Here is an 11,972-nt window from a genome sequence, read left to right as displayed (position 1 = left end):
TTATATGTTTGAGTTTTACTGTTACTCTTGAATTCAGAGGTTTTGTATGCGGGCATGTGTGTGTCTCAGGCTGGCCTCCAACTTCTTAATTGACTTTTAAAAAAATTAATTGTAAGAATTGGTATTCAAAGCAGCAAGATGGAACTCGCTACGTGGACCTGCCGGCCTCTGCCTCTCAAGTGTCAGTGTTAAAGGCCTGTACCACCATACTTGTACTTCCATGTTGATCTAATAGATTGCAGTATTTTAGACATTTTCTTTTGTATGGTCATTGGTGACATGGGTAATGTTAATTGAGTCTAATTGATTTTCTGTATCTGGGACCTTTGAATTCTAGTGCTGTTGTAATAGTTTGTTTTCTCCTCTCTGAGTAGTACCGGGGTGATCCCTAGAGAGAGGGCTGCTCACTAAAAAGACCTCCAAATAAAACTAGAAGAGCTGTCCATCTAACCACATGAGTGAATCACAGCTTAGAAACACACGAAACACAGGACAGCCAGGGCTACACAGAGAAACCTTACCTCAAAACAAAACAAAACAAAACAAAACAAAACAAAACAAAACAAACAAGCGAGGCTACATGACCCCTCCTGGAGATCACTACCACTCAATGACTGACTCCAAGCAGAATAGAATGGCTGAAATGCTAGACAAAGAACTCAAAAGTCTAAGTTTTTTAAGGTTTTTTTTTTTTTAACTTTTTTCCTTATGGGTCAGTGTGTGTGCATATGCCAGGGTGTGTTCTTGAGGCCAGAGGACAACGTGTGGAGGTCAGTCCTCTCCTTCCACCATGTGCATTACGGAGATTGGACTCAGGTCCTCTGGATGGCACTGAGCGTCTTTACTTGCTGAGTTCTGTCACAAGTCCTGAGAAGTCATTAAAATGATCAATGACCAGCCAGGTGGTGGTGGTGCACACCTTTAATCTCAGCACTCAGGAAGCAGAGGCAGGCAGATCTCTTCGAGATGAACAAGTTCCAGGACAGCTAGGGCTACCAAAAAAAAAATCAATTACCTCAAAGAAGACTGAAAAATAGCTGATAAATTAAGTAAGAAGTCAGTTCAGGAACTGGACAAGAACGTTAACAACATGGATGAAAAATTCAGCAAGGAAGCTGAGCATGGTGGGAATGCCTTTAATCCCAGCACTTGGGAGGCAGACGCAGGTAGAGTACAGAGTGAGTTCTAGGACAGCCAGGGCTACCTAGAAAAACCTGTCTTGAAAAACAAATTTAAAAATCAGCAAGGAATTTGAGAGTTTGAAGAAAAGAGAAATACTAGAAACGAAATCTCAGTAAATCAAACAACAACAAAACAGCAGAAAGCATCACTAATATATCAAAAGAATATCAGTTATTGAAGATAAAACCGAGGAAAAGCCATATCCAGATATTAGGAAAGGAAAAAAGTCAATACAATTTTTCAAGAACTCTTGGAGATGATAAGAGAGAGAGAGAGAGAGAGAGAGAGAGAGAGAGAGAGAGAGAGAGAACACGCTAAGAAACCATGGGGAAGACAGAGCTAAGATAAAACTAATAGCACAGAAAACATACCCAGTAAAATATTGGAAAAAATCCATATCTAGGAAAAGATGTGGACAGCCACACATGAGACTTACATACCCAATAGATACGAGCTGGAAGAGCCTTTCCTCAGGCCAAGCAAGATGACTCAGCCTTAGACAAGCTTTCGACCAAGGATAATGACCTGAGTTCAATCTCTGGGACACACGTGGTGGGACTAGAGAGCTGACTTAGACAGGTCGTCCTCTGACTGCCATATGCACACCATGGCATGTACATGTCCACAAGTATCAGCTAATCAATCGCTGTAATAAAAGCAATAGGTTTGGGGAAATAGCTCAGTGGTTGAGACAGATTAATGCTTTTGCAGAGGATCTAAATTTAGTTCCCAGGAACCATTATCTGGCAGCTCACAACCACCTGTCACTCCTTCACAGGCAACCAAACTCGTGTGTACATGCCCACACAGAGACACATAAAAATCATTCTTAAAAATTAGTTGGGCATAATGGTGCATACTTTTTAATCCCAGTACTCAGCAAACAGAGACAGGCAGATCCATATTAAGTTCCAGGATAGCCAGGGCTACATACAGAGACCTTATCTCAAAATAAATGAAAAAAAATATAAAAAGGAACTGTGATTTGACACATGTATTATACTCCTTAAATTCATGAGTCTTCCCACGACTTGAATATTTTCATGTATTTGAACTGAAACAAGTGAAAGGCTTTTCCACATTGCTTAGATGCTGTTCTCAACTGTTTCACATGTGAATATTAAGGCTGAGGGGTGTCTTTCTGTACGCTGTGAATATATGTTGTTCCCATTGGTTAATAAATAAGCTGCTTTGGCCTATGGCAAGGAAGCTTACAGCCAGGTGGGAAATCCAAGCAGAGATACAGAGAGACAAAGGGTGGAGTTGGGGGAGACGCTGCCAGCCACCACTAAGAGAAGCAAGCTGTGAAAGTACCAGTAAGCCACAAAGCCACGTGGCAAGAGAGAGATTAATGGAAATAGGTTAAGTTATAAGAGCTAGCTAGTTTAATCCCAGCACTTGGGAAGAAGAGGCAGGTGGATCTCTGTGAGTTCAAGGCCAGCCTGGACTACAGAGTGAGTTCCAGGAAAGGCTCCAAAGCTACACAGAGAATCCCTGTCTCAACCCCCCCACACACACACACACACAAACCCATAAGAGCTAGCTAGCAAAAAGCTTGAGCCATAGGCCATGCAGTTTGTAATTAATACAAGCCTCTGAGTAATTATTTCATAAGCAGCTGTGGGACCACAGGTGGGAGAGATTCGTCTGGACCTCGGGGCCAGGCAGGACCAGAGAAACATCTGGCTACACTCCATTCCATATATGTAATAATGTTATAAAGTTCATTTGCGGGCTACAGAGGTGGCTTAGCAGTTATACATTTCCCCATTACCACAAATTATACAGTCACGTTTCCCGTATTTAGGAAAAATGCAGGGGTCAAAACATTTGGAATACAATGAATAGGCCATGCGCTGTGAAAACAACCTTTATGAGCATCTCCCCTGCCAGGTATGACTTATGAATTTAAGTTGTATAATAAATGTGTCAAATCGCAGTTGCTTTTGTTTTTGAGACAGTGTCTTAGTTACTGTTCTATTGCTGTGACACCATGACCAAGGAAATTCTTATTTAAAAAGAAGCAGCAGCAGCATTTACTGGAGGCTTGCTTACAGTTTTAGAAGGCCATGATCATTTATTATGGTGGGAAGCAGACAAGTATGATGCTGGAGCAGTAACTGAGAGTTTTACACCCTGACCTGCAGGCAGCAGGCTGAGATATACTGGGCCTGGCATAGGCTTTGGGAATCTCAAAGCCCACCTCCAGGGACACACCTCCTCCAACAAGGCCACAGCTCCTAATCCTTCCCAAAGTTACACTAATTGGAGACCAAGCATTCAAACATGAGCCTTTCCCATTCAAACCACCACAAACAGGATCTGTTAGCCCTGGCCAGCCTCAAACTTACCATGACAAGGGTGACCTTGAACTACTAGTCTTCCTGCTTCCACCTCCTGAGTGCTGGGATGACAGGTGTGCACTACAACACTCGGTTTTATTTTTGTTTCGAGATGGGATCTCATGGCACCCAAGATGGCCTCAAACTCAGCATGTAGGCAATACTGAACTCAACTTCCTGATCATTCTGCCCTCATCCCCGCCAAGTGTTAGGATTATGTTAGTGTGCCGTTATTTTCATGCTATTTGGCTTTTTAAGATTTATTCAGCAGGTTAGTGGTGTCGCACGCCTTTAATCCCAGCACTCAGTAGGCAGAAGCAGGCAGATCTCTGAGAGTTCAAGGCCAGCCTGGTCTGTAGATCCAGTTCCAGGATAGCCAGGGCTACACAGAGAAACTCTGCCCCCCAACTCCCGCCGCAAAAAAAAAAAAAAAAAAAAAAAAAAAAAAAAAAAAAAAAAAAGATTTATTAATTATTTTGTGTGCATGAGTGTTTTACCTACGTGTATTTATATGCAACACATGACTGTATGTTGCCCTCAGGAGCCAAAAAAGGGCATCAGATGAGCTGGAACTGGAATTACAGACATGATTATAAGCCACCATGTGGACACTAGAACTCAAATACTAGGTCCTCTAGAAGACTAACAAATGCTCTTAACCGCTAAGCCATCATTTTGCCCCCATCCCTTGATTTGATTTGTAAAGATGTGATATTGAAGAAAAATGTTTGAAAACACAGAAGACAGACAAGACCTTGCTGTGTAGCACAGGTCTTACACTCAATCCCACTTCCACCTCTCAAACTGTAGGGTTATACAAATAAGGGCCACTGCAATCAGACCTGCATGTAACTAAAGCTTTTGGGTAGTCCAAAGGTTCATTCATATTGAATATATTTGTTAGAGCTAATGCAACAAAGTAACAGACCAGGAAGCTCAAACGTGGTTATTTATTTCTTACAATTGGGAGGCTGGAAATCAAAGATCAACATAACTCAGGTAGTTTCCTCTGGAGGTCATAGTAGAAACACATGTGGTAGCCCATCTGTCTCATTTGCAGAAGGCCATTTGAAGACTTCCCATAGTCTTCTCTCTGTATCCTGCTGCACCTGAACCTTCTGAGGACATCAGTCACTCTGACCTAACAGGACTCATTGCAACTTTCTTTTCTTTTTACTATCTTTACTTTATGTGTATAAGTGTTTTGCCTGAACATGTGCACTCTATGTATGCTGAGTGTTCACAGAGGCCAGAAGAGGGTGCCAGATCCCCTGAAACTACAGTTATGGATGGCTGTGAGTTGCCATGTGAATGCTGGGAACAGAACCTGTGTCCTCTGCAAGAGTAGCAGGTTCTGGTAACTGTTTGAGCCATCTCTACAGTCACTCATTTCAATTTTTAAAATCTATTATTCTTGGAGACTGGCAAGAGGGCATGTGTGCCAACAGCATTCATGTGGAGATCACAAGGCAGCTGTTAAGTGCCAATTCTCTCCTTCCACTGTAGGGAACCAGGGATAGAAAGCAAGTTGTCAGCACTGTATGGAGAAGGCTTTTATCTACCGAGCCATCTCAAGAGCCCCCATTTCCATTCCTGGAAGTTGTATTTATTACTGCGGCATATGTGGGGAGGTGGGTAAACATACGGGGTCACAGGACAACTTCAGGGCACTGGTTCTTCTACCTCGTTGAGGCAGGGCAGGGTCTCTCTTGTTCTTTCTGCCATGCTGCATACTCCAAACTGGCTGCCCTGCAAGCTTCCAGGTGATTCTCCTGCCTCTGCCTCCCATCTTGTAGGACTGCTGGGAATACAGATGCATGCTACTCTATCTGTCTATTTTACATGGATGTGGATCAAGTTCCAGTCGTCAGACATTCACAAGTGCTTCTGTCCACTGGGCCCTCTTGCCAGCATTCATTTTAATTTTTCTGACATGGAGTATCTGTGTTGTGCAGTAGAGTTTTAAATTTACCCCCATCTTCAGCCTCCTGAGCAGCTACCACACAGCACTGCTCCAAGCTATGTATATAAGTTTAACATTTTCTCTCCAGTGTGAGTACCATCATGTCTTCAAAGCAAACTAGAGCAAATAATGGCTTTCTCACATAGCTTACATCAACTAGGCTTCTCACTAGTGACTTCTTTCATGCCTTCGAAGTGAACGAGGATGACTGTAGGCTTTTCCACACTGCTGACACTTATATGGTTTTTCTTCAGTGTGAGTGTGACTTATTTCATGAATTCTGAAGGAACTGGGACAGATGAAGGCTTTCCCGCACTCCTTACATTCATAGGGCTTCTCTCCAGTGTGGGTTCTTTCATGGATCTGAAATGAAGTGGAATGACTGAACGCTTTCCCACACCGTTTACACTCATAGGGTTTTTCTCCAGTGTGGATTCGCATGTGAATTTTAAGGTGGGTGGAATAGTTAAAGGCCTTCCCACATTCCTTACATGTGTATGATTTTTTGGCATTGTGAGTTCTCATGTGATTATTAAGACATGAAGGATATCCAAATGCTTTCCCACAAATCTTGCACTCACATGTCTTCTCTTCAGCATGCATTTTCAAATGTCCATTGAGATTTGAAGAGACAGCAAAGGCTTTCCCACATTTGACACACACAAAAGGCTTTTCTCCTGTGTGAGTTCTCACATGTTGAATAAGTCGTGAGGATGTAAGGAAGGCTTTCCCACACTCCTTACATTCATAGGGCTTATCGCCATTGTGAGATCTTACATGTATACTAAGGCCTGAGTACTGAGTGAAAGCTTTCCCACACTGATTACATACATAGGGTTTCTCTCCAGTGTGAGTTCTTCCATGTATCTGAAATGAATTGGAATAATTGAAGGCTTTCCCACATTCCTTACATTCATAGGGCTTCTCACCAGTATGAGTTCGCATGTGAATATTTAGATATGCAGGGTATCTATAGCCTTTCCCACATTCCTTACATCTGTAAGGTTTCTTTGCATTTAGAGTTTCTATAAGCACAGCCAGTCTTGAGTTTATAAAACTTCTCCCATATTCATTCCAATCATAAATTCTGTCTCCGCTGTGAGTTCTTCTATGTGCCTGAAGGTGTGACTGATTAATAAAAGACTTCCCACAGTCACTGCCTTCAAAAGATTTCTCTTCTGTGGTAATTTTCTGATTAACCTTAACTGGGGTCATACAGATTTCTTCATTCTGATTGAACTCAGAAAGTTTCTCACCAGCACAGTTTTTCTTCTGAAGCATTACAAGGTCTTTTCCATACTGACTACAGTCATAATTATCCTGTGTAGTTTGAGTTTCCATATGTGTCTTAAGGGATGAGAGTTCACTGAAGAAGTCTTCAGATTTCGTCCAGTTACAGCGCTCCCTTCCATCCTGGCTTCCTGTCTGCTGATAAAAGGGAAGAACAACATTTCTTTTTTGCAGCCAATTGGTAAGGTTATGACCATTTGATAACAAAACATGATTATTTTTCACTACATGCATACACTTCATACTCGTGAATTGCTCTCAAGTGGTGTGATTAAACACTTCCTCCAGAATGCTGTTATCTGGTCTAATCTTTAAAAGATTTCTGTACAATTCCAAGAAAAAGATGTAATGTGTGTGTGAATTCCAAAGCAGTGAGTTTCATTACACATCACAGGCACAATTTAATACTGTTCCTCCAGACATTTGCTCTGTGTATTATCTGCTTCTCTCAAACCTCCTTTAATGAGTTTTCTCCTTCCAAGGGCTTCAAGCACGCCAATTAGGTACTGTACAAGAGACACATCTCTAGCCGCTAATTTTCTTTGAGAATAAAAATAAGATAAATTTTTTATTCTTACCATTTGCATCCCATTGGATATGTTACCCCTCAAAAATTCTTGTTGGGGTGCTGAACATTTGGTTTCAAGCTGCATTTTCCATTCTGAAGTAAAACAGAAAAATAAATGTTAGGAGTTTGGAGAAAGAAATGGAAAATAGGAGTTAAAAATAAGGCTTGGGCTGGAGAGATGGCTCCATGGTTAAGAGCCCTGACTGTTCTTCTAGAAGACCCAAGTTTAATTCCCAGCACCCACATGGCAGCTAACAACTGTCTCGAACTCCAAGATCTGACACTGTCACACAGACATCCATGCAGGTAAAACACCAATACACATAAAATAAAAATAAATTATCTTTAAAAAATAAGGCTCATTTATTTTTATTTTGAATTTTAAAAGGTAGAAAACAGTAGAAACAGATGAGGTTATTTTTCCATTCTATTTTAAGACTAAGCAGCCCAGCCTTGAACTCACTACACAACTCATACTATGCTGTCTTCATAACCATTTTGTCTCAGATTCCTGAATAGAAGGATCACAGCAATGTGTCATTATGCCAGGCAAAAACAATAACACTGGATCAAGCTTTTAGATCATATTAAAAGTTAATTATATAAAAATTAAAACCAATGGTAAACAGAAAGAAATTATAAGGGAAAGAGAGTAGAAAATTTCAGGAAAATTTAAGTAGAAAGATCTCTCAAAGCAATGTTTAAGTAAACTAAAAGAATATTGGAAGTTGAAGATTTTCCTTCTTGCCTCAGAGTTCTGAGACAAATTTTATCTTGAATAACTTCATTATAGGAGCTGGGCTGGTTAAAAAAGAGTAAAGTCTTATTTTACAAGTGTGAGGACCTGAGTTCAGATCCCCATAACTCACATAAGGCTGAGCATGGCAGCATGTGTCTGCAATTCCAGTACATCTATGACAAGATGGGGATGGAGACAGGAAAATCCCCTGAAGCTTGCTGGCCTGGCACATGCAGTGGCAAACAGAGACACTGTCAAAACGCAGTGGAAGGTGAGGGCCAACACCAAAGGTTGCCCTCTGACTCCAAAATACATACCTCGGCAACCCATACATGCCCCTATACACACATCACGCATACATATACAAGGATTTTAAGGTTTTTTAAAACATTCATTCATCCATTCATTCACATACTGAGTGCTGTGGATATCACTCTATATAAATAAAACACTGATGGCCAGTGACCAGACAGGAAGTATAGGCGGGACAAGGAGAGAGGAGAATTAGGGAAACAGGAAGAAGAGGGGAGAGACACTGCAGCCACCGCCAGGACAAGCAACATGTAAAGACGCCGGTAAGCCACGAGCCACGTGGCAAGGTATAGATTTATAGAAATGGGTTAATTTAAGATATAAGAACAGTTAGCAAGAAGCCTGCCATGGCCATACAGTTTATAAGTAATATAAGCATCTGAGTGATTATTTTATACATGGATTGTGGGACTGCGGGGCTTGGTGGATCCTGGAAAGAAGCCCTCCAGCAACAACTAAGTGTATGTATGCACACATACATATGTGTCACAGCATGCAGTAGAGGTCAGGGGACTTTGGGAGTTGGTTCTCTCTTTCCACCATGTGGGTTCCAGGGATTGAACTCAAGTTATGAGGCTTGGCCGCACGTGCCTTTACCTACTGAGCCATCTCTTCAATCCAACACAAGAGTTTAGTTTTTATTTTAAGTTTATTTCAGTTGCAAACATACTAAACTTTCATTAAATAGAATTTCCAAGCCCAGTGACAGTGGTACACACTTTTAATCCCAGCATTCAGGAGACAGAGGCAGGCAGATCTCTGTGAGTTCGAGGCCAGCCTTATCTACAGAGTGAGTTCCAGGATAGCCAGGGCTACACAGAGAAGCCCTGTCTCAAAAGAAAAAAAAAAAAAGAATTTCCAAGAATACTGACCTGGGAAAACTATCTTCTGACCTGTACTAAACTCTTCTTGTTCCAACCAAGAGACCAGACTGGGTTTGATGAGCTGATATCCTGTGCACAAGGTAAGACACATTGGTGAGAAGGCACAGTCAGAAAAATGACAGAACTTCCCAGGGCTCATGAATCCCAATTTTTGCTTTTTTTCTCCAGTGTGTGGAGACAAGCACTGGCTTCAAGCTCACAGAAATAATCCTCTTTCAGCCTCCCATGGGCTTGAATTCCAGAAGTGTGCCACCAACCCTGGCCAGGAATTAGAGTTGTAATGATAACATAAATTATTTTTAAGGAACTAATAATACAAGTACCACCTGTCTATGCCTCAAAAGTTCAATTTGCTCTGGAGCCTAAGACCCCAATTAATTTAGTCACATACACATTTACAAAGCACCAGAGTTTTCTTTCTGTAGTACAGGGGACTGCACCCAGGGCCCTGCAAGTGATAGATAGGTAGGTGCTCAACCACTGAGTCATATCTAACCCAAAATCTGACTTTTATTCAAACAGGAAGTAAGAACGGCAACAGCCAGGCAGTGGTGGTGCATGCCTTTAATCCAGGAGGCAGCGGCAGGTAGATCTCTAAATTCAAGGCCAGCCTGGTCTACAGAGTGAGTTCTAGGACAGCCAGAGCTACACAGTGAAACGCTGTCTCAAAAACCAAAAACAAGAGAGAGAGAGAGAGAGAGAGAGGGAGAGAGAGAGAGAGAACTGCAACAAAGAGATCTTTGTTTCTCTAGGGAAATTAACTACAAGTGGTTCATATATATTATTGTTCATCACAGTCATCAAGATAATCAAACTTTCTAATTTACTTATTATTTTGCATGTGTGTATAAGTGCTCATGTCTGTGGGTGTGCTTCTGTATATGTGGTGGTCAATATCACACCTGGCTTTTACATGAGAGCTGGGGCTCTAACCCAGTCCTCTTGCTTGAGCAGTGACCACCTTACTGAGTCATCTCCCAACCCCTTCCTTAATTAAATATATGCATTTGCGGGTATGGATGTGTGCGGTGTATGTGTATGTGGAATATGCACATTTGTGTGCATGCCTGTGCCCACATGCAAAGGACAAAGGGGGTGTTGGGTGCCACTCTCCATCACTCTCTGTCTTGCTTCTTTACAGCAGTCTCTCCTGGAACCTTGGCTTATGTTTTTCCAGCCAGGCTGGGAGCCAGTAAGCCTCAATGATCCTCATTTCCAACCTCCCCCCTATTCTATACTAGGGTTTCAGGTGTGTGCAAGACCACAAGCAGCTTGTTATATAAGTACTGGATTCCCCACTCCAGGTCCTCAACAAGGTCTCTTAACCACTGAGCCATCTCTTGAACTCCAAGAGAACTTAGTGACACACAAATGATATAAGATTTTACACTGATGTCTCTAATTTAGCCTATCAACATGGAGAGGGAAAATATATACTCTCTTTCTGGAGTGAGGGGCAGGGTTCAAGATAGGGTTTCTTTGTGCAACATGGATGCCTTGGGAATTTGCTCTGTAGACCAGGATGGCCTCAAACTCAAAGACCTGCTGGCCTCTGACTCTTTAGTGCTGGGACTAAAGGCATGAGCCACCAACACCCAGCAAAAATATATACAGACCTTGGACTTTTTGAGAACTACCCCAGAATATTAAGACATATTTAGGGTGGTATATACTTTTAATCTCAGAATTCAGAATGCAGAGGCACGGGTAATATCTGTGAGTTTGAGGTTAGCCTGTTTTACATCTCATGTTCCAGGCTACCAAGGGCTACAATGAGACTCCCTGTTTCAAAATACAGCAAAGCAAAAACCAAAAAAAGTATGTATTTAGGGATGGAGCTGTGTCTTACTCAGAACTACCATCACCATTCCTGAAACACAGTCCATGAGAGGCTACAGGGAGCAACAGCAGACCTACCTACTGTGGCCAGGTTCTGGTAGTTCTCCAGCATCACATCTCTGTAGAGGCTTCTCTGGGCTGGGTTCAGTGAGGACCACTCCTCTTGGGTAAAGGCCACAGTCACATCCTCAAAGCTCACTAACTCCTGAAATATTGAAGACATGCTGGGTTTAGCCAAATAAGATCTTTGTTAATGAACATGGGAGGATGAAGAAGCAGGACCCATCATCTATAGAAAATTTGCTGGCCACATTATGAAATCCTCTGTAAACTCGTGCGTGCGTGCGTGCGTGCGTGCGTGCGTGCGTGCGTGCGTGCGTGTGTGTGTGTGTGTGTGTGTGTTGTGGTGTATATACTTATATACTGATAGGTATACTTGCCTGTGCAAGTTCATGTGAAGGCCAAAGGTTGATGTTGGGATGACTTCTTCAATGAATTCTTCACCTTATTTTCTGAGACAGGGTTTTTCACTGAACCTGGAAATTGCTGTTTCAGCTAGACTGGCTGACCAGAGAGTCCTGAAACCTGCCTGTGTCCACCCACATGACATTACAGACATATGCTGGGGATATGGGGATCAGCACGCAGGTCCCTGGGTTTGTACTACAAGCCCTTTACCCACCGAGTCGTCTCCTCGGGACCTGCCCACCTTTCTGCCCTGCTAGAAGGAACTCAGACCCCCGACTGGGCATGCTAGGCAAGAACCCCACCACTGAGCTCCACCCCAGCCCTATTCTCTCTCTCTTCACTTCCTCAAGTTACATGCCATGCCGAATTGGAACCGGTACTAGCA

At 42.4% G+C, this 11,972-nt stretch overlaps 1 protein-coding gene and 1 non-coding gene across 7 annotated transcripts in view; both read right to left on the bottom strand.

Annotated features, from left to right (window-relative positions):
* Positions 1–2,924: 2,924 nt before the first annotated feature.
* Positions 2,925–3,083, bottom strand: LOC114695312. The gene has a single exon (XR_003734831.1). It is a non-coding gene; the product is annotated as a U1 spliceosomal RNA (small nuclear RNA).
* Positions 3,084–4,860: 1,777 nt separating this feature from the next.
* The window catches only part of LOC114695188 (zinc finger protein 426), a 40,342-nt gene continuing 33,230 nt past the window's right edge, over positions 4,861–11,972 (bottom strand). For 4 of the 6 annotated variants that reach the window (XM_028872403.2, XM_028872409.2, XM_037207729.1 and 1 more), the window contains 4 exons: positions 11,198–11,324; positions 9,269–9,349; positions 7,356–7,438; positions 4,861–6,915 (listed from right to left, as the gene is read on the bottom strand). In XM_028872403.2, the coding sequence (XP_028728236.1) occupies positions 5,656–6,915; positions 7,356–7,438; positions 9,269–9,349; positions 11,198–11,324 (1,551 nt within the window). In that variant the 3' untranslated portion in view covers positions 4,861–5,655. Of the gene's footprint in view, positions 6,916–7,355; positions 7,439–8,214; positions 8,285–9,268; positions 9,350–11,197; positions 11,325–11,972 lie in introns of those variants that run through there. The other 2 variants (XM_037207730.1, XM_037207731.1) reach the window with 2 other exon arrangements.

The sequence above is a fragment of the Peromyscus leucopus genome, chromosome 7, assembly GCF_004664715.2.
Source record: "Peromyscus leucopus breed LL Stock chromosome 7, UCI_PerLeu_2.1, whole genome shotgun sequence".
Classification (NCBI taxonomy): domain Eukaryota; kingdom Metazoa; phylum Chordata; class Mammalia; order Rodentia; family Cricetidae; genus Peromyscus; species Peromyscus leucopus.
The sequence above is the reverse complement of the archived record's forward strand: the minus strand, read 5'-3'. Positions and strand labels throughout refer to the sequence as shown.